Below are 20,293 nucleotides of genomic sequence, written 5' to 3' on the forward strand. Positions count from 1 at the left end.
TCAATTAACGATCTTGCATTAAAATAATTATTATTATAATTAATCATAAATAATATATATATATATTGTGCTTAGATGTCATCTGATTCATTAAATAGCCAGTCCTTAACTTTACAGAAACTGGATGACCTCTTAGAGTCTTGAGTCTTCAGATCCAATTCAACACTCACTGACGGCACAGAAAATATTTTTTTTTTTATTTATTTATTTAAATGTTCAACTGTACAGGAAGAAAAGTAATGCAATAACTAAATTTGATAAATGTTTCAGAACTAATGATAATCTTGGGAAGAAACCACCAAATGGTGGTACATCAATCATTGATTTAATTTAGAATATCCTGTGGCCATCTTCTATTCCGACGCCTCGGGGGATTATCATAGATTGTTAAGGCTGAGAGATTAAAAACTAATAGATAGAAATAAATTTAATTTCATTTGCCCGTATACGATATTAGTTCCAATAGTCTAATTTTTCACCCAAAAAGACCCTTCCAAGGTGTAATGTAAGTTTACAAATATTTATTGCAGTAATAAATCATCAGTAAGCAATCATTGTATTTTTCCTGGTCCTTCCTACATTCACACTTTATCTCTATTAAAACCGTCATTCACTTTTATACAAACCAGATAATTCCAGACCTATGTACGTATCTCATACACAGGTGCATTTGATGACTTTCTTCCTCGTCATCAAAACATCCTCGTTTAGGAAAACAAATAAAAAGTGTTTTGCGTAATTCAGAACAAAGATATTTTTAGCCTTATATTTCTATATTTACACCTGTCAGTTGCGTGTTCATTAAGTGGATGAGCGTATTATTTTAATTATATCTAAACATCCATAACATAGATTATAACCTACTCTGGTTATTTACAGTTTATATATATATCATTGTTTATTTTTTTCATAAAATCTTGCATGATTTTATAAAACCGATAAGCGAGAAATAAATTGGAAAATAACTCAGAAATGATTTTCTGTGTCAGTTTATTTCTTAACATGTAATTATTCTCGTTAAAACCATCAAATTATTATTAGTATTATAAGAAATACATATCACTATAATGTTTCCAAAGAACAAAACTTTTTTAACCACTCACTGTTAGATTTTAGACCCTTTCACTTTCAGAGGGTTCGTACGACTCGACGTACCAGTGTTTAAACGTTTTGGGCAACTTAATGAATCGACGGTTGATGATGATTCCACTTGAACCTTTCCACCCGCAATGGAACAATCCTCAGAGTAAAATCCTGTGTTTTTTTAGTGAATGTGGTAAAATGAGAACCATATATGATTTTTTTTTCCTTTACTGAAGTAAAAATATTTTAGAGGGATTATTTCCCTGTAAAAACTTACAGCAAAGCTAATATTTCATTAAAACAGACAAATTCGACCCTCCCTGATAAACTTCAATCCATCTTAGTACCTTTCACGGATTCTTTTGAAACTTCATTGTCATGATTAAGGTGACTTTTTTACAAGCAAACTTTTATTTTTTTTTCATTATCAATCAGGAAAGGTGCTACTTTTATCCTCTTGTCTGTTAATAAAATTTTTGTAATATCCAGAGCTTCCGGGAGAGTGGCGCGATCGACCGACGCGGCCAAAGGGCGCCACGGATTGAGGACAAAGATTAGAGACCGTGTAATAGATTTTTGTTTTTAATAACACGCCATTTATTATATACGCCCCCCTGTCAATTTTTTTCACAATCTTTTTTATTTTTTATTTATTTATTTAATGTGATTTACAACTGTACAAATAATAAATACAATATGTAAATATGTTGTATGTTTCATATACACTTGAAAATCTTGGGTAGAAACCATCGATTGGTGGTACTTCAAGCATTAATCTAAATTAGAAGGTTCAGTGGCCATCTTCTTTTCAGACGCCTCGGAGGATTATAAGGGATTGTTTAGGATGAGAGATTAAGAACTAATAGGATAGGGTAGTTAAGGAGTTTGGAATGAAAAGACGTATATCTGTTTTGGCCCAAATCTGCAACGAATGGGATGTTAAGGTCTTTGTGGATGAGTTTATTGATAACATAATAAGGAGCATCAAGGATTTTACGTAGGATTTTGGATTGTAAGGATTGGATGCGGGAGGAATTTGATGGTGTGGTAGAGCTCCAGAGCTCAATGTCACAATCTTAATTCATAAATACTCACTTTTTATTGTAATTCATTCATGAAGATTTATTATAAATTATGTATACATACTGTCTATTGCATATATTGTATTTGTTTGTAAATAAAGATATAGAGGAGGTTTAAAAAAAAAAAAATGTAATTTATTCAATAGGCGAGAAAATAGTACACCATATTATATATAAATATCTTATATCATTAACAAAAATTATTTTAAACGTAATAAAAACAAATCTTTAAAAAAAAAAAGTATGGTACAGGTCAGCGACCATTTTTTTATGCTTAAATTATATTTCTTTTTTTTTTAATATCTTTATTGAAGTTTACAACTGTATATTATATAATACATTCAGTAAATTTGATCTTAGTTAAAATGGAGTGTTACAGGTGTGTAGAGAAACTAACCATTGGTAGCATTCTAATGACATTTACATAAGCAGGTGTCGTGGCCATCTTCTTTTCAGGCGCCTCGGAGGATTGTCAGGAATGCAAGAGGATGCAAGATTAGAAACTAGGGGGTTTGAGTAGTTAGAGAGTTTATAATGGAAGGAGTGATATCTGGTTCGGGCTAGATCGGTTGCATAGGGAACATTAAGGTCTTTATGTATGATTTTATTTGTGACAAAGTAAGGAGCAATGAGGATTTTACGAAGGATTTTGGATTGGATAATTTTTGATTTAGATTTATTTTAGATTGATAACGAATATCTCGGGTTTTAAGTGAAATTATAATCATTTTCAATTCTGTTCTATTAACCCAGTTTTCATTTTATATTTATTATTTTTTAGAATTGTTTGTAAAATATGTTATAATTGCTTTTTAACAGTTTTTTTTCTCCTAAATTCAACTGGCCTTATTAATCTTATGGATTAGAATGAAACCTAACCAAATTCATTTCAAATACGTTCTGTATGACTGTTCGCGCAGAACAAATATGGTATGATAATAATTTATAAAATAAGTGACAATTATGTCAATAGGAGACTTTTCAAGGAAAATTATCAAAAAAAGCTGAATTTGCCATTTTGCTATAATATTGTATAAAAGTTTCTTGACTTATATAAAATAATATCACAAGCTCTTCTGTAAGGAGCGTAGTTTAGAGAAAATGGCGCAGATTTTTATTAAATTCCTAAATAACGTTAAATTACATAAACGTTTTTTTCTTTTATCAGTTAAGAAATTAAAACTTAACACACAGGCACAAAATTCGTTTTGATGTAATTAATACTTTATAATATTTTAATGTAGATGATTGAGCTTGTTTTAAAACAAAATTTTTCTCAAACCGTTGTATCATTGAATAAATCGCTATTCTTTGACGAGTTTGATACTTAATCTTTAAAATATTTATAACAGAAAACCCAGTTTTACAAAAGTAAGATATAGATGGCTACGGAAGGGCGAAAGAAAGACATCGATAAAATCTGATCCTTTCTGACCAGGGGTGAATACTCAGTTCGGAATTGTTTTGAAAATAATTAACTACAAATTGTCTATTTAAAGAAGTACTTTAGTTCTACTGTAATGACCTCATAGTCAAGTTGCCAACTAATTGCTTCAACTTATGGCTTTCGCGCCGCTAGCGTTTGCCAATAAATGCGATGTAAATTAATTCTGGGGAAATTCTTAAAATCATCTGGTTATTGCTATTTTAATGTATTACGTAAATTTACGATAGAAATAGTTGAATTATTCATCAGTCATTGTTTAGTTCACGTCCTTTTTTTTTTTTGTCATCCTTGTATCATTATACAATAACAAAACTGGACAAGCAACAGCAGCCTTTCAACTATCGGGTACCATGTTTAAAATTGACCAATTGCAGCAATATAGCTGGTCCAACAATATCGTCAGGCCGTTAAGCCCCTAAGGATATAGAGTTCATCAACATCATAGTCATTCCATCTTCTAGCAGTGTGCGGTGTGAGGATCCCGCTTATAGAGTTTGGTCCAAACGTCTATCTCTTGAACGAACTCTCTTCCCCTACTCCAGTCCATTCCAAGCTTTCTGAGTAGCTCCCTTACGCTGTCCTCCTAGGAGATGCGAGGCCTTGCTCTGAGTCTTTTCCCTTCTGTGAGGGTCTCGTAAGTCTTCCTGTCGTTTCTATCTAGATCCAAACAACCTTAGTTTGTGCTCCTCCAGAATGGTCTCAGCCGGTCTGACGTCAAGATTACCCAGTGTATCTCTCCGTGTCTTTCTTTATATTTTTCGCAGATACCTCATTTATATGGCTTGTAACTGACTCCAGTGTTTTGAGATGAGGGTCCTCGATTCTGAAGAGTAAAATAGGATAGGAAGGAAGCTAGATTTATAGACGACAAATTTGGTCTGCTTTGCTGTCACCTCTCTTTTTCCCAGGAGACCCCTCTCCTCGTCTGACCATAAAGAAGGCTACTTATATCTAGCCAGAATTTTTTTTTAATTCTTATAAAATATAGGCATAGTAGAGTAAACTTATAATACATAATAGCAATATATGATTTATTTTTTTTTGCTTTATCATTTTTCTTATTTTATTTTTTTCTTTCTATACTTTTCTTTAATCTTTTTTTTCCCCCATATTTCTCTCTTAGTCCAACATATCATTCCTTTTCTTCCACTCTTTAACAAACATAATATCAAAATCTAAAAATCGTATTTTGGCACAAGTACTATTTAGTTAATTATCCACAAGGATATAACAATATGCACACGTTCAAATACAGATAATAAATATAAAATTTAAAAAAGTTATATATTATTTTTCAATTAAATTAAAACAATAAATTTATAAATAATCTCAATTTCGAGTAATGATTTTTTTTAAATAATTTAAAACTGCGAAAGAGCACCACCACTCGCCACGGACCAATCCTAAGATCCGTTTGAAAGTGAATGGGCCAATTTAAACCTAAAAAAATCCCATCCTTGTACATTTTATAGTGTTAATTTCTGTATTTAAACATTTGATTTTTCATAAATATCATTTGATTCTTAATTACTCAATAAGTAAGCCGAGATGTCTAAAAGCCAGTTTCCTTACTATTTTTAATTCAACTATGCATAGTACTACGAAGTATGCGATTTGATTGATCGATTCTTAATGTATTCGGGTCATGGGCAATTCGTGAAATAATTTTTTTTTTTATGTCATTACTCCCATTTCAATTTATTGCATCAAGCAAAGCAATTTCAACTGCATCAGAATTGAGCTGCTCCCTCGAAAAGGAAATAAAAGATAGCCCAACAAGTAAATTAAAAAAATTACAAAAATCCTTGGGGATGACAATAAAACGGTGGAATTGGTGTTTCCATTTTTGAAATCAGAAGATTTTCTGTCACAGATATGACTTCAGTCAGACGGTAAAAAAAAAAAAAAGAAATCAATGACATTGATGTTTTACGCCACTAAAGCAAAAAACACACTAATCATTAACTAAAACAATCTGCCAAGTTTTAATGTTATTCTATTTTTAGTTTCGTATACGAAAGGGAGTGTGAGTATGTGTATACCATGTATGAATATTCAACTGCTGGTCATGACCATATCTAATATTTAATTGTTGTAACTTTCACTTAGACGATCCCTAAACTCATGTTCCAAAAGTAAGTTTTCATTCCACTATATAAAAGAATAATTTAGCATAGGTGAGAATTGAAAATGGACAGAGTGGTGGGACAACTGGGAGAAGTCAATACCTGGGTCAAGGAGACTGGTGATGTGTGGAGCGTAAACAAAACAAACCGCCTTTGTGAACATTAATATCTTCACCATATGTTATTATTGTCATATTTACCTTTATGCTTTCTATCATATTTTTCCAGACAATGATATTAATATCTGATAAAGTAACACAAATAGTTTTATTTTAAAAAAATTAAATTTAAAACTCCATTAAAATATACTACTATTGTAACAGCAAAGGTTCCCAGGAAAATGTCTCATCCACTCACATTTTATTTAATAATTATTCATTTGCTTATATTTCAAGTCATTTAATATTCATGCAGATTGGTGACACACACGTGATACTACCATGCCACAAGGGACTAAAAATTCTTCGAACTTGGAACCTGTTCAAGTTAGTTTACGTTTCAACGGGATTCCGTCTATGACTAACCATTAGTTACGAGATAGCATTTTTAGTGCATATTATACTATGTTAATATCGTAATTAATATATATGTATCTATAAATAATTTAAAGCTCCAAAGAGACTACCAATGACCTTAAGGAATACAGGAAAACTCAATAATAAATTAATTAATTACAAAATTATATTTCTAAATAAGACATTGTATGGGTATGGAACTATTTAGTACAAGAACCTATTCCGTACGTACCTACTTTATATTTCATTTCTTTCATTCTAGAATTTTATTTACCTATTTCATTAATTACAAATATTTTCTACCTCATTTTTATTTTTTTTTCCATAACTTTAATCTTAAATTATTAATATTACATTAAAATATTCATATTTATTTATTCCTTTTGGACTGGAGTCACATGTACCTGATACACATTCACCAAACAAACTGTAAAACGTATTGTAATATGTATTATTATAGTGAACGTTTTAAACCTAAATTTCAGTACACCTCATTTCCTAAATGGTGGAACTAATTTTCTGTATCATTGTCCTTAATTGTGGTAGATTTTATTATGGACACATTTGTGGTAAAAGCTATTCTGTCCTCTTCAAAATAATTTTTCATAAATAATTATTTATTATTTTTCTCATCTTTCTTTTTACACCCCTTCTTCTCTATTCTTTTCTTATGTTACCTTCCCCACGTTATTGTTATGTTCAATACATGTTATTATTGTCATATTTACTAATTACTCTTTTTGCCTTATATAACTTTATATTTCATTCTAGTATTTTACTCACATATTTCATTAATTATATTTATTTTCTTTCTCTTTTTTTTCATAACTTTAATCTTAAATTATTCTTATTAAATTAATATATTCATATATCTTTATTCCTTTTAGATTATATAACTTTATATTTTATTTCTTTAATCCTGTTGTTATTTTAATTACCTAATTATACGTTTTAATTCCCACTTGTCATCACTTTATTTTAAATAATTTTCATTTTGTGCATCTATTTAATGACTGGAGTTTCATATGTAATTTATTATTTATCCTCTATCCTTATTTTAATATTGATTTCCCATACAGCCTTTACCTTCTTATAGTACTTAGACATCAACTGAAAACTATGAAATACATTATTGCAGACTAAAGATACATCTCACCTCAATACCCAAATACGACTAATCCAATAAAGACAGATCATGTCTCGTAAAAATATTTCTATATGCCAATCATTTACATTGGCAGTATAGAAGGTCTGCTGGACTCTTGTTGATCAATAATAACTAATTTGTTTTTGGAATCGGTCGTAGATAATCGAACAAAAAACAAAATAATTAGGTTTTGATTGAGTAAATAAAAAGCATTGTGTTAATTATCACGGAATAAACCATATCATTATATCCTGGATAAATAAAAGAATCATAATAACTTTAATGAAAAAAAACAACTGATTAGTTTGTTCATGTTGACTAACAAAAACGTAAATAATATATTATTGCCTAATTATGGTCAATAAACTAGATTAAAGGTGATTTTATTGCTTTAATTATAGTTTAAAAAATATGGGAAGTAGAAGAAAAATCAAACCAGTAACATTAACTTCTTAGTAAAGAGCCCAAGAGAAGAAAAAAGTCAGTTATTTCACCCCAAATTTTTATTATTTTTATGAAAACTATGTATGATTACTAGTAAAAATTTATGAGTCCCCAATTGATTCCCCAATTTAATGGAGCTGTAGAGGTACACAAAACCTTAAATTAAAAAAATAATTCAGACAAAGCAAAATTTTAAATTCACCTCCACATCTATGGTGCTGCGAAAATATGACAAAAATTATTATACACTTGAGATTAATATTTAGAAATGTTATTCATAGGAATTGTAAACACTGATAATGTATGGTAAATACAAATGCATATAAATAAATAAGTATTTATTCAGATTTAGCGGCATTTGCTGTGACTCATAATCCATCTGTTATGATTGAAATCATATATATCTCTAATTGATTTATTTATTTTTTGCACTTTTAATTGGAATTTTGCTTTCTTTGGCCTTCATTAACCTGATTTCATAGTTTCTGACCTCATAGAGCCTGAATGACTTTGTTCAGGATCTTCCAATTGTCTTTAACAACTTAAATATTTATGAAAGCCTATTATATTGGGAAAAAAAGTTATCATTATTATCTTCTCCTGTATATTAAACGATTAAAAAAAATTGTATATATAACTTTAGACAACACTTAATTTATAATAAACATTATTTGAAAAACATGGCATAACAAAGCGGATGTTATAAGCACTTAGATAAAAAAATAAAACATATGCAAGAATCTAACAGAAAGATAAAGATAATCCACGTATTAGCTGAAGTGTAATTGCTTAGGTAAATACTTTCACAAGGTTATCTCTTAATGATAATAATTATAAAAATAACAATGAGTCAAATATTTATATGTAAAAATATATATATTAGAAAACACGCTACAATTTATTAAATTGTTTCCGAAAAGTGTAAAAATAAAATAAATAAAATTGAAAACTATTTAGTTATCTCTCCCCCCCCCCTCCATCTCCTACTCTGATACAATAATTCCAAAATACTTTCTTTACTTTTTTTCCCATGAGATACTGTTATAACAAACCTCATATCGGGCGCCATTTTATAACAAAGTGGAGAATAGTAATGTCAAATGTCAATAAATATAATCTGCTAAGTAATCTTAGAGAAAAGGGCGGATTTTGTTTTTAATTCCATTTTTATGTGGAATCTAAAAATGGAATTAAAAACCTAAGCCTAAAAGCATAACATACTGAAACGCATTGATCAACCATTTTTTTTCTTGTTCTATTACAAATGTTTATTACTGATAATAGAACATCAGAAATAATAAAGGAATATTATTGCAGTATAGGACTCCAATGGGAGTCTTGGCCGAAAAAAAAAAAAATATATTAATATTACACATTAAAATAAATTTAAATAAACTTGATTAAAAAAAAGTATTAAAACGCATTTAAAGAGAACTGTTGTCGAGGAATAAATTACATACACACACCATTTTAACACAATGAAGATATCATTCATATGATTTATAATTTGAATATTTATATGTTTCATTATGTGCAAATCAGCACAGCGTTTAAAAGCAGAAGTTGTTATCTCAACGTCCAAGATATTTCAAGCATCGCTATTATTCGCAAAAAAGTATTACAAAATGTTTTTTCTAATATATTTTACCGTAGGATTAATATGAGAAAGATTATAAGAACAGATTTTTATAGTTCTTAATTTTATAGTATTATATAAATAAAAAATGTATTTTTTCCATTCAAAAACTAAGGCAAATTCAGTTTAAAACTTTAATCAGAGAAATGAATAGCACTTAATAAATAGTACATGAATATAAAATGCTTCCATCTAAAATGTTTAAGATTCTACTGACAACTGAGTATTTGAGGCTTGTTAGAATTTCGAAATGAAACGTAGCACATAGATTGGTAATGCATCGATTATTTTTCTACTCAAATAATTTTTTCTCATAGGCAATATTTAATTGAGCAGGAATTAAAAAGATAAAGATTTTTAATGAGAACCAGAATCCTTTTCCAAGTTTATCAATTCCTCGTCTAAAAACATTATTTAGTGTTTTTTTTACACTGATACAAATATATCTTTTAATTGATTCCGTTCTTTCACAAAAGTTGTTGTTTCATTTAACTGTCTTTTTCTTTTTCGGCCGGCTAGAACAGATCTGAGATAGTCTATCGCTGTTTGGGAGGTTATATGTCACTGAGCAAACAGCTGATATGGAATAATGAGATAACTGAAAAAAAATCCCATAATCCCTTTGAGATAAGAGTTATCAGTCTGCCAAGCCTCCTTACAAATTTATTCGGTAAACTGGTAGTCCGTTAGAGGATGTACAGGAGTGCAATCTTTAACGTCAGGTAGAATCATAATCCTAAACAAAGTGTTTGTAAATGCGTTATCAGATAAAAATCAACAACTGTGGTAATATTTCATTTAAATTTAGTTACTACGTTATTTAGAGTGAGAAAATATTTGAGTGAATACTTCAGTAAACCAAGGCCGAAACTAAGAGACGTAGTGGCGTAACTAGACAACTTGGGGTCCAAGGTGGATTTATTGTGTAGGGGCCACAAAGAATGTACAGGCCACCAAAATTTGAGTTATTTTACTTTTAGATCTTAAGTAAAAAAATTAGTTTCTAGTTTTTAAGGTTTCGATCTTCATTCACATAATTAAATTACGTTAGTCAAGAAATACTGATATATTTTTCGAAATAGACTAACTAAAATACTGTTATATTATTACGACATCGTATGCGTGGATAAGTGGACAGTTTGAAATACCTTGGCTACAGAACAACATCAATAAATGATTAACCGACAGAGATAGACCAGCGTATAACAAGCACGAATAGAGCCCTCTTTTCTCTATCAAGAATATTGAAATGCTGGAAAAACTGAAGCTAAGGGTTTATCGTGCCATGATAAAGTCAGAGTTGATATACAGATGCGAGATCTGGACTCAAACTGGTAACCTAGAAATCAGAACCAAGAGATTTAATCGGGAAATTCTCCGTGATCAGAGCTACACACCGAGAACAGTGGACTGCTTGCAGTCAAAATAAAATTCAATAGATTTAACTTTTGCAATATCTCGGAATAAAGTATCTTTCTCCCAGTTATTGCTGTTATATAAAACCATTCCATGCAACAGATTAGTAAATACATTTTTTTCCTGCATGGTATTATTATTCAAAACGTTATGTATGAATAAATTATTGGTAAAGTATAATTGACACATATTCTATTAAAATATCAATTGTATGAAAAAAACACATATTCTTTGTTTTGTTTTTTAAATTGGTCAAAACATAGCTTTACTAATTTATCTATTTTTTAAACTAATTCTTGTACCATTATCATTATCAGTTTTTCATATGTTTATTTACTGACATATATCCCTTACTATTTAAGGTATTAACTTGTTATTATATAATAACATATAACCTTATTATTATATAAGGTATTAACTTTTATCTATATTCATTATCAATGTTATTATTTGAATATCTTATGTTACAATATTGTACTATATATGTAACAATTAATATCTTCTTTTTATCTTTAAATGCCTATTCTATTAATAATAGCAATATGCTGCCACCCCAACATTTTGAAAAACACTACACAATAAAATTTTATTTAAGTAAATAGACGATAAATTGATTCAAGGAATCAATTATTTTATTATATTCTGATGCTTTTATTTTATTTTCTTAATTGATATAATATGATAATAATTGAATTAGGGTTATTTATAATTTCATGTTTTGCCTAATGCCGTTAGATTCAATTTGTCTTTTTTTTTTTTTTATTGCAATACGTTGGTCGATTCTTGCTTTGAAAATTTAGGCTTTCCTCTACGCATAATTTATCATTACATCGTTTACAATTAATTTTTCTATTCTTCTTTATTAAGAGTATTCACGATGAGTTAAATGTAAAAAGTTTTAACATGCTAAATGTTTTAAGTATAGGATTGTGGGCAGCACAATTTACAGACCATGTTATACGTTAAATCCAGAGGAGCTCCTAGAGGATTTCCTGGACAACATGTTTTGTAACCTTGCTTCGATTGAATCTTTACAAGATAATAAATAAATAAAAAGATCTCCAGCAGCTCCGTCACACCATTTTTCTTCCATCTCATTTGATCCTTGCTTCCTCTCCTAGTTTTTTTACCATAACTTTATCCTTTAACCTTTGTTCCATTACATCTATTATTATTTTATTGCTTACTTTATTAGAGTTTTAAAAACGCCCAAAACAAAAACTACACGAATTACGAGCAACTAACCTATCAAAACGACTGCTGACAAAATGATGTGGAGCTGAGTTGGTCTGTTGTATGACGTCATTCTCTTTTAGCAGACCTACTATAACATACTCTCAACCATGTTAAATGTTATATCGTTTTAACATGGTAAAAGAAGGAAATATTTCTCCACTTGACTCACTCAATCTTGAATACTCCCATTATTTGTATTTAATGTTCTATTGATGAAAGGAATATGGTCCGGGTGCGGTCAGAAAAACTCAAATAGTAGAATAATACTATTTTCCATAGGTTCACATTTTCCATAGGTTCAGGTAAAATAATAAACATAATAAACTATCCTTAATGTTCTATTGTTTTGTTGAATTGCTCAAACTTATTAAAAGCTATTTCAATCCGATCATGCTAGCAATATATTTGAATAAATATTTATATCTAAGTCTTTCTTTTTCTATAATTTTTTTTTCGTTTAATTTTTGTTTGAAAAATCTGTTATGATCCTCTTTTTTCTCTTTTGATTATCAAATGTGTTTCTGTTCTTATTCTGCGTTGTTTTTATCTGTACACATTAAATTATAATTAGATACATAGAATTCATTTATGCATGTTCTTGTGAATGGAATGACCAAAAATTGCTTGCTTACTTATTTAGTATAAACACTGAACACTGACCATTGAATTACCTTCCTTACCTTACGACAAGACGGGATTCGTTAGTAGAGATCCTCTGCTTCTAAGAAGCCTTCATTTTCCAACATCTTTTCCCGATTATGACCTCAATATTGCCTTAGCATTACAGGAACTTCGTTTTCCTCCTCTCTCTGCTCCAAGACGTAGTGGGTTCTACCCTAACACTGTCCTTTGCTTTTCCAAAATTAATATGTAATTAATGGTTCTTTAAGTTTTGATTGAGCTTATTTTGGCTTTATTAGCTCACTTGTGTACACCAAATGCCCTAGCCACAATGAGAAAGACAAAAAACATCCCGTGATTTCCTGGACAACTTCCTCGAAATAAAATTCTCTGCTTTGGCCAAGCGGAATCTAGTTATAATTTTAATTTAAATAAATGAACGAATTATTTTGAAAAATATAGTATATTTTTATGGATTCAATAAACTATTCTAAAAGGTGAGTTGATCCATGACTGAACAAATATTTGTTTTTATTCAAGCGGGTCGATAGCCTTAATATATATAACTAGGTCTGGAATGAGGTTTCAACTAATAAGAAACAGACACAAAAATATTGATAGTAAAATTAAATAAAACTGGTTTACCCAAAACTATCTTTATCAACAAGAGATAAAAAAAAAAGAGGACAGAACAATAATAACATAATAAACTATCACATATAGTTTTTTGAGTTATTATTGATTTTCTGTGCAATAGATTATTTTATTTTTTGTTTGCTAATCTACAACATCTTGGTAAAAATCTAGTGGTTTAGTCCCAGAACAAAAATACAATCAATCCTTATATATCTATTACGTCAGATATAGTTAATTGAGGAAGCAAATCATATAAGTATGCAAAATCGCTGACCCTATCTATTTCCTCAATGAGATTTATTTTTATATTCACTGTTCCATTTCATCATCTAACCCATTACGGTTTCTTCTGATTAAGGAAGAAAGGAACTTCAGTACTCAGGTCATATCCACAGAATGCAATGGTACGAGATTCTTCGGGTGCAGATAAAATATAGTATTATTATGGCAGCAGAAAAAACAGTATGGTGACAGTTGACAGAAATGTTTATGTGGCCGTGGATCCGTCTTCGGTCTTCGGTTCGAATTCGGCCTATGGGTAGAAATTTCCTGGTGAACCTATGGAATGAATCTTGGCCTTTCCAAACCATTTGCTTGATTCCCATTCCGTAAGCCAGAACTGGCCAGGTAGGGGAATGGAAAGGGAAAAAACTCTACTTTACGATTGATAGATGCTCGAGAAAGCAAAGATCTGCTTCGAGATAGTTGTTACCAAATGTTCTAGGTAGGTAGGCTTGGCAGGTGCCTTGTGAGCCCAATTCCCCGTCCTTCTGTGTGTCTTAGGATAATAATGAAAATGGAGGTTTCATCAAATCCCTAATGTAGATCGTAGAATAACTATGTGGGTTGGTTTCTCAAAAGAAAGTAAGCGATTCGTCAAATCCCTTGCCTGTTTTAGTGAAAAGATGAACTAATATTATTCAGATATTTAATAAAAATAAATTAGCATTATTGTTGATTATATTCGCTAAAAATATTTGAAATATCACTAAAAATATACTTCTTTTTTTGATATTGTTACCGATACCGCCTAGAAAACTTTATTCAATATTATAATTCTAAAATTTAATGAAGATGTTATGAACCAGTTTGCTGAACGATGAAAGAAATGTATAAAGGTGGGATACTTCGGATGAATTAATATATTTGATAGTATTTATTCTGAATTTATAAAAGTTTTCCCTGAGGAGTGATAAATTGTAATAGAACACCTAATTGTTAATTATTAAAATATTTATTTAGAAGTTAATCAGCTTTAACTTTTTGATCGTAAACCATTTTCAACCTAAAATATAGTTTAAAACTCTAACAAAAACTCACACATTTTTCATTATCTTTTACATCCTGAAACCAAGTGAAGATGTTAAAGAAGGGGACGAAGGAGATCTTCTTGTGTGTTCTGGACACCTTTCACCCTAAAAATTTCCTTTATGACGGTATGTAGGTGGACATTTTATCAACCAGCTAGGGAGCGACCGAAAATCGTATTAAAAAAGTATTATAGTGATTGGTGTGCTTCATCTAAAATTCAAATTGATTTTTGTCAATCCTAGAAATAATGCATAAATGATTATACCCATTATTTTTTTTCAATTTACTATAAAAGAAACTGATACCATTGACTTATAAGTCTTAGGCTCAGCTTTTAGAGGGAATGACAAAACGAGCATTTATACATCTTATAACTAGGTGACAATTAACGTTCTGAACCTCAGAGTAAGATGGAAATGTTGGCCTTAAGGTGGACAATAACAGAAAAATAAAATCATTCACATTCAGATGGTCAATCATTCTTAAAAAGCATTGTGACTGAAAAAGCACTGTAATTAGAGAATGACCCACGTATTAAAAAACACCGTTCAGGTAAACTATTAAATTTATTTGCAGATTCAGTCATATTCAATGTGAAAAAAAAAATGGTAATAAAACGTGTTTGAACTATTCTTAATAACTAGGACAGGGGCTATGGAGGTCTCGATGTAGGTCTTGATTTCGATATTTTTTTTCTTCTTTTTTTTCAAGTGTGAAACAAGAAAAAATACAATTTTATTATATTTAAATATCATAAATTGAATAAATAAACAATACAACAGTTACAAAAATATTTTAGAAGTTTTAAATAATATTTAGACTCTGAAGAAAATTAGGAACTATGCTCCAAGTACCTGCCTATAACTTGGAGAGGAGAAAATACTTTAGAGAGAGAAAGATAAAATCTGAGCAGCAGAGAGCGACTGTAATAAAAAAGTGGATAGCTGACCCCCTCCACTCCTCCTGATAATAGACCATTTATAAGGACAAGGCTCACGGTGGCCTCCTCAGTGTGTGAGAGATCTGTCGTGTGTTTTCTCCAAGCTGCAATTCGCCGCATCGCGAGTGAAGGCAGTTTAGGTCCGTTTGGATATCAACACATTCTTCCCAGCTTGGTATGAGGAAGGATTTCATTCGTAGGATAATACATACATCATCAAACCATTTTGCGGAAAACCTACTCTATACTCTGTAAATAGACGTTAAACCCCACCTTGCCAAAATATTGAACTCTTGTGAAGTTTTCTGAGTGTTGCCTTACGTTTTTTTCAGAGTTTTATAATGTGCCCTACCAACTTTACCATGGGAACCAAAGGAAATATAGAAAATATTTTATCATTGAACAGTAAGTATATTCTTTCTTATTTGTTAAAAACGGACTGATATGATTTTATCAGTTTTGATAGGTTATTCACTGATAAGGAGTGAATTGCTACTTTCCTAATTCTATATTCAAGTCTTGAGATATGAAGTAAATTATGCCATTTGGCTGAAAATTTTCCATATGAGGCGTGGTTCCCAAAATGGTGTAATTACTGTTTAACAAAAATATCTATTAGTCATGCCAAAACTCCTTTATCAGTGGACCCCCTCTTATATGTAATTGGAAATGTGGCCTAGTAGTTTTTCATAAATATTACTTACAGAGTAACTGGAAATGAAAAATTATTTAAAATCTAATGCACCAATTATAGAGAATGGAATGAAAGTTTGTTAAAAATCATTTGTACGATTAAATTATTTCTAAGCAATTTTTTTATTGTTATGTTTTTATTTAGCTCATATTGTGGTACAATTTATATAGATAGAATTTTACCAATACCACTGTATGAATAATTTATTTTAAGATTAATCTTTAAAAATACCTATTTTATTCTATTATGTATTTTGTCTTCCTAGGCTCTGGCCACTTTGTGCCTCTCGTTGTTGTACTGGTAGGACTACCAGCCAGGGGAAAAACCGTTTTAGCTCACAAACTAGAACGATATTTGAACTGGAATGGTCATCAAACCAGAGGTAGGATTGTACAACATTATAAGATACCATATTTTTGCTTTTCACTAGTTTATTATTTTAATTTTATTACACACTTACCACATAACCAGTAATTAAATGTATTTTACAGTTTTCAGCGTTAGCTCATATCGAAAGAAACATGAGAGCCAGCTTTTTAAAAGCAGAGACATTATGTGCCCCGTTGACTCAAAAACAGCAGAAATAAGGAATTCGTACATTCATGAAGCTATCAATGACACTCAGAGATGGCTTAATGTTGGAGGTGATATTGCAGTAAGTTCTTATTTTGTATTAATTGATTTAAAATAATTCAATGTGTGATTTCATATTTGAAAATATTTACAATCTAAAAATTCCTAAAATAGAAATAAATTTAAAAAAATAAAAATAAAACATTTAAATAAATTCTCATGGTTATTTACAATTTTATCATCATTATTAATATCTAATATAATGTATGAATAGTGAGGATTAAATTAACTACTATTTTAAATTCTAACTACTATTTAATTAAACACTATATAATTAAACACTATATAATTAAATACTAACTAAAATAACTACTATTTAATTTCTTTACTATCTATTATTTTTGATTTATTGACATTGATTTGATAAACTTATCAATTAAAGTGTCATCAATTGTCATGGAAAATTTTAGTTGGTTTCATTCACTCACATTATTGCTTAAGGAACAAAAGAAATTAATTCATATTATAACTTTTGTCAGAATTGTTAATTAGTATTGAGATATGATACGTTTTTAAAATTTCCATCCACAATTACTGTACGATTTAAATTTTTTTTCAGATTTTGGATGGAACCCATCCCACTTTTGAAATTCGTCAATTGCTTCACGATTTTTTTGTAAAGCAGTTATCGTATAAAATCCTTTTCATTGAATGCATTCTTGATGATACTAACCTCATTCAAGAAAACATTAAGGTACAGTTTTGTTTTTAATTCTACTTTGTTTATATATATTATTTATTTATAAATTATGTATAAATTTATAAATATCCAATATTTATTTAGGAATCTCATTTTAATGATTACTGTTTTGTAGGAAACCGCCCAGCTTAGTGAAGATTATAGCCATATGGAATTTAAGAAGGCAGTCAATGAGATAAATGAAAAAATAAATATGTTTTCCTCTGTATACAAACCAATATGCCCGAGAACAGAAGCATCTTATAGCTACATAAAATTCAATAATGCAGGTATTGACACTTAATAATTGTTATTTTAATATTTTAAATTAATTTAAAGTAGTTGAAAATAGCTTTCAATGGATTATTGTTCGATCATTTGTTTTATCAACTGTTTTTCTTAACTTTTAGCAAACTTTTTATTTTGTATGTACCTAACAGTTATCCATTAATCATTGCAATGATTTGATTTTTCCTTTTGATTGTTTTCAAAATACCAATTAAACTAATTAAATCATTAATATCTCTAAGCTCTGATTGGCATAAGCTGTGTTAGTGTCCTGTGTTATGTTGAAATTGACATTACACATAGTCACTAAGAGAACTTATTTTTAGAATTGCTAAATCACTAAAAATAGAAGCTTTTCATGGGTTTGTCTTCTTAGAAAATCATACTTCCTTGATCTATATTTTCAAACACAACTTTTGATTTGCTATTTTTATAAATTTTTGTTGATCTTTTAATGTTTATAATTGACCTGCTTTCTTTTATTTTTAAATTTAAATAATATATTATGAATCAGAATACTTTATCGGTAATAAGGGCTATTTATATTTAGGGTTATTCATTTATTAAGAATACATTAAAATTATTTGTCTCCTTATGTGTTTACCATAATTGTTTCTTCTATAATTTCTGCATACTGTGTGGATCACAAATTTTAATCAAAATTTAGTTTCCAGCATGAAGTTTATAAATTATTTTCAGTTAGATTTTTCTCTCCCTCCAGTCATTCAATATTTTTAAGTTAACACTGAAATATCTATTGAATGACTTAAATAATTAGTTATTGGTATGTTGTGATCAGCAACATATTATTCCTCTTAACCTGTGTGCAGGTTGTCCAGATGTGCTTATTTATTTTCTAGAGGCCTACTGGATTTTTAAAAAAAAATCTGTAGATTTTATTTTCAAACGACAAATCAAATTTTGCAAAAATAACAACAATATAATTGTTCTTAAACCTTCAAATAAAGGTAATTATGTACCTTCATATGCAGCAGAAATGGTGAGGAGGCCATATTGCATTAGGCACTATGCACTTAGCATATTTTTTTTTATGAATAGGACATCTATAATGTTTTTCCTTTTCTTTGTCTTTTTTTTTTTTTCTCGTTAGGCCACTTAATTTAAAGTAAATTTAATGCTTGGTTGCGTAACAAGGATTCTACAGTATTTAAATTTTTCAAATTTCAAATAAAGTGAGTACATTTCCATTGTAGTCTACACTGTGTATTGAATGCATTATTCATTAACTTGTAAAATCCTTTATGCTTAGTGGTAATAATTATTTTATTTGAAGTTTAGAAATTTATCAATTATGTTAATTACAAGTGTATGTTAATCATAATCTATTTATCATGTATTATTAAATTTATGATTTTTTTTTTTCAGGTGAAAACATTAACGTTCACAGGTTGGATGGACCATACCAAACAAAAGTATTAGGCTTCGTTTCTTGTTTCCGTCCTATAAGAAAAACACTTTATTTTTCTAGAGTGAGTATCTGATCTATGTTATTATCATTTGAATATTGTATGATTTCAAAAGAAATGAGCCTTTCGATTGACAGACTAAATCCGTAAAATCAGTCCTTGCGTTTCCAATATTAATTCTACAACAATCCAGCATTATTATTTTATTTATTTAGTACCAGATCAGCCTGGTGAGTCATGCATGGTTAATTTAAGTTAATTTTTTTTTTAAATTGAGTATGGGGATGATAGGGGTATAGTCTCAAATCTAGCATTGAATAAACGGTTTAGAGTATAATGTAAATTTTATAAAACCATTTTTTAAATATATTTCTACTATACTTTTCCAAAAGGAAAAAGGTAAGAATTTTGCGAAGAGAAGTATTTTATGAAGAATATGTTTCTAAAACTTCAAAATAATTGGAGTCAATCATCCTGTCAACTGAAAGGCTCATATATTACAAACAACTGGAATCCTTATTCATATTTAACGTATATTTCTATTGTTTTTAAAGCATGGAGAAAGCGAATTTAATCTCTTGGGTCGTATTGGAGGCGATACATTGCTGTCAGCGCGTGGGAAGAATTATGCATCGTTATTAGCTAATTATTTTAATAGTGCTAAAATTGACCACCTCAGAGTCTGGACTAGTGAGAAAAAGAGGACAAAGCAAACAGCAGAAGGAATTGAAGCTCCTATTGAAAATCTAATTCCTCTTAATGAGTTGGATGCTGTAAGTAAAAAGTTTAAAAATATATATTTATTTACTAAATAATTAAAAAACACTATCCAAATTATAGTCTCAAAACATTTATTTCATTTACACGTCTAACGTTTTGGCCAATTCGGCCATCTTCAGGGACAATCTTAATTTACTATGAGACATATCATT

At 29.4% G+C, this 20,293-nt stretch overlaps 1 protein-coding gene across 2 annotated transcripts in view; it reads left to right on the forward strand.

Annotated features, from left to right (window-relative positions):
• Window positions 1-15,751: 15,751 nt before the first annotated feature.
• The window catches only part of LOC106686718 (6-phosphofructo-2-kinase/fructose-2,6-bisphosphatase), a 6,653-nt gene continuing 2,111 nt past the window's right edge, over window positions 15,752-20,293 (forward strand). Inside the window, exons 1-8 of one of the 2 annotated variants that reach the window (XM_014430173.3) lie at window positions 15,752-15,891; window positions 15,973-16,045; window positions 16,600-16,716; window positions 16,826-16,989; window positions 17,527-17,661; window positions 17,783-17,936; window positions 19,321-19,424; window positions 19,916-20,134. In XM_014430173.3, coding sequence (XP_014285659.1) covers window positions 15,982-16,045; window positions 16,600-16,716; window positions 16,826-16,989; window positions 17,527-17,661; window positions 17,783-17,936; window positions 19,321-19,424; window positions 19,916-20,134 — 957 coding nt within the window. In that variant the 5' untranslated portion in view covers window positions 15,752-15,891; window positions 15,973-15,981. Of the gene's footprint in view, window positions 16,046-16,599; window positions 16,717-16,825; window positions 16,990-17,526; window positions 17,662-17,782; window positions 17,937-19,320; window positions 19,425-19,915; window positions 20,135-20,293 lie in introns of both variants that reach the window. The other variant, XM_014430172.3, reaches the window with a different exon arrangement.

Source organism: Halyomorpha halys, unplaced genomic scaffold (genome assembly GCF_000696795.3).
Source record: "Halyomorpha halys isolate HHAL.00 unplaced genomic scaffold, Hhal_1.1 Scaffold864.1, whole genome shotgun sequence".
NCBI classification, from domain to species: domain Eukaryota; kingdom Metazoa; phylum Arthropoda; class Insecta; order Hemiptera; family Pentatomidae; genus Halyomorpha; species Halyomorpha halys.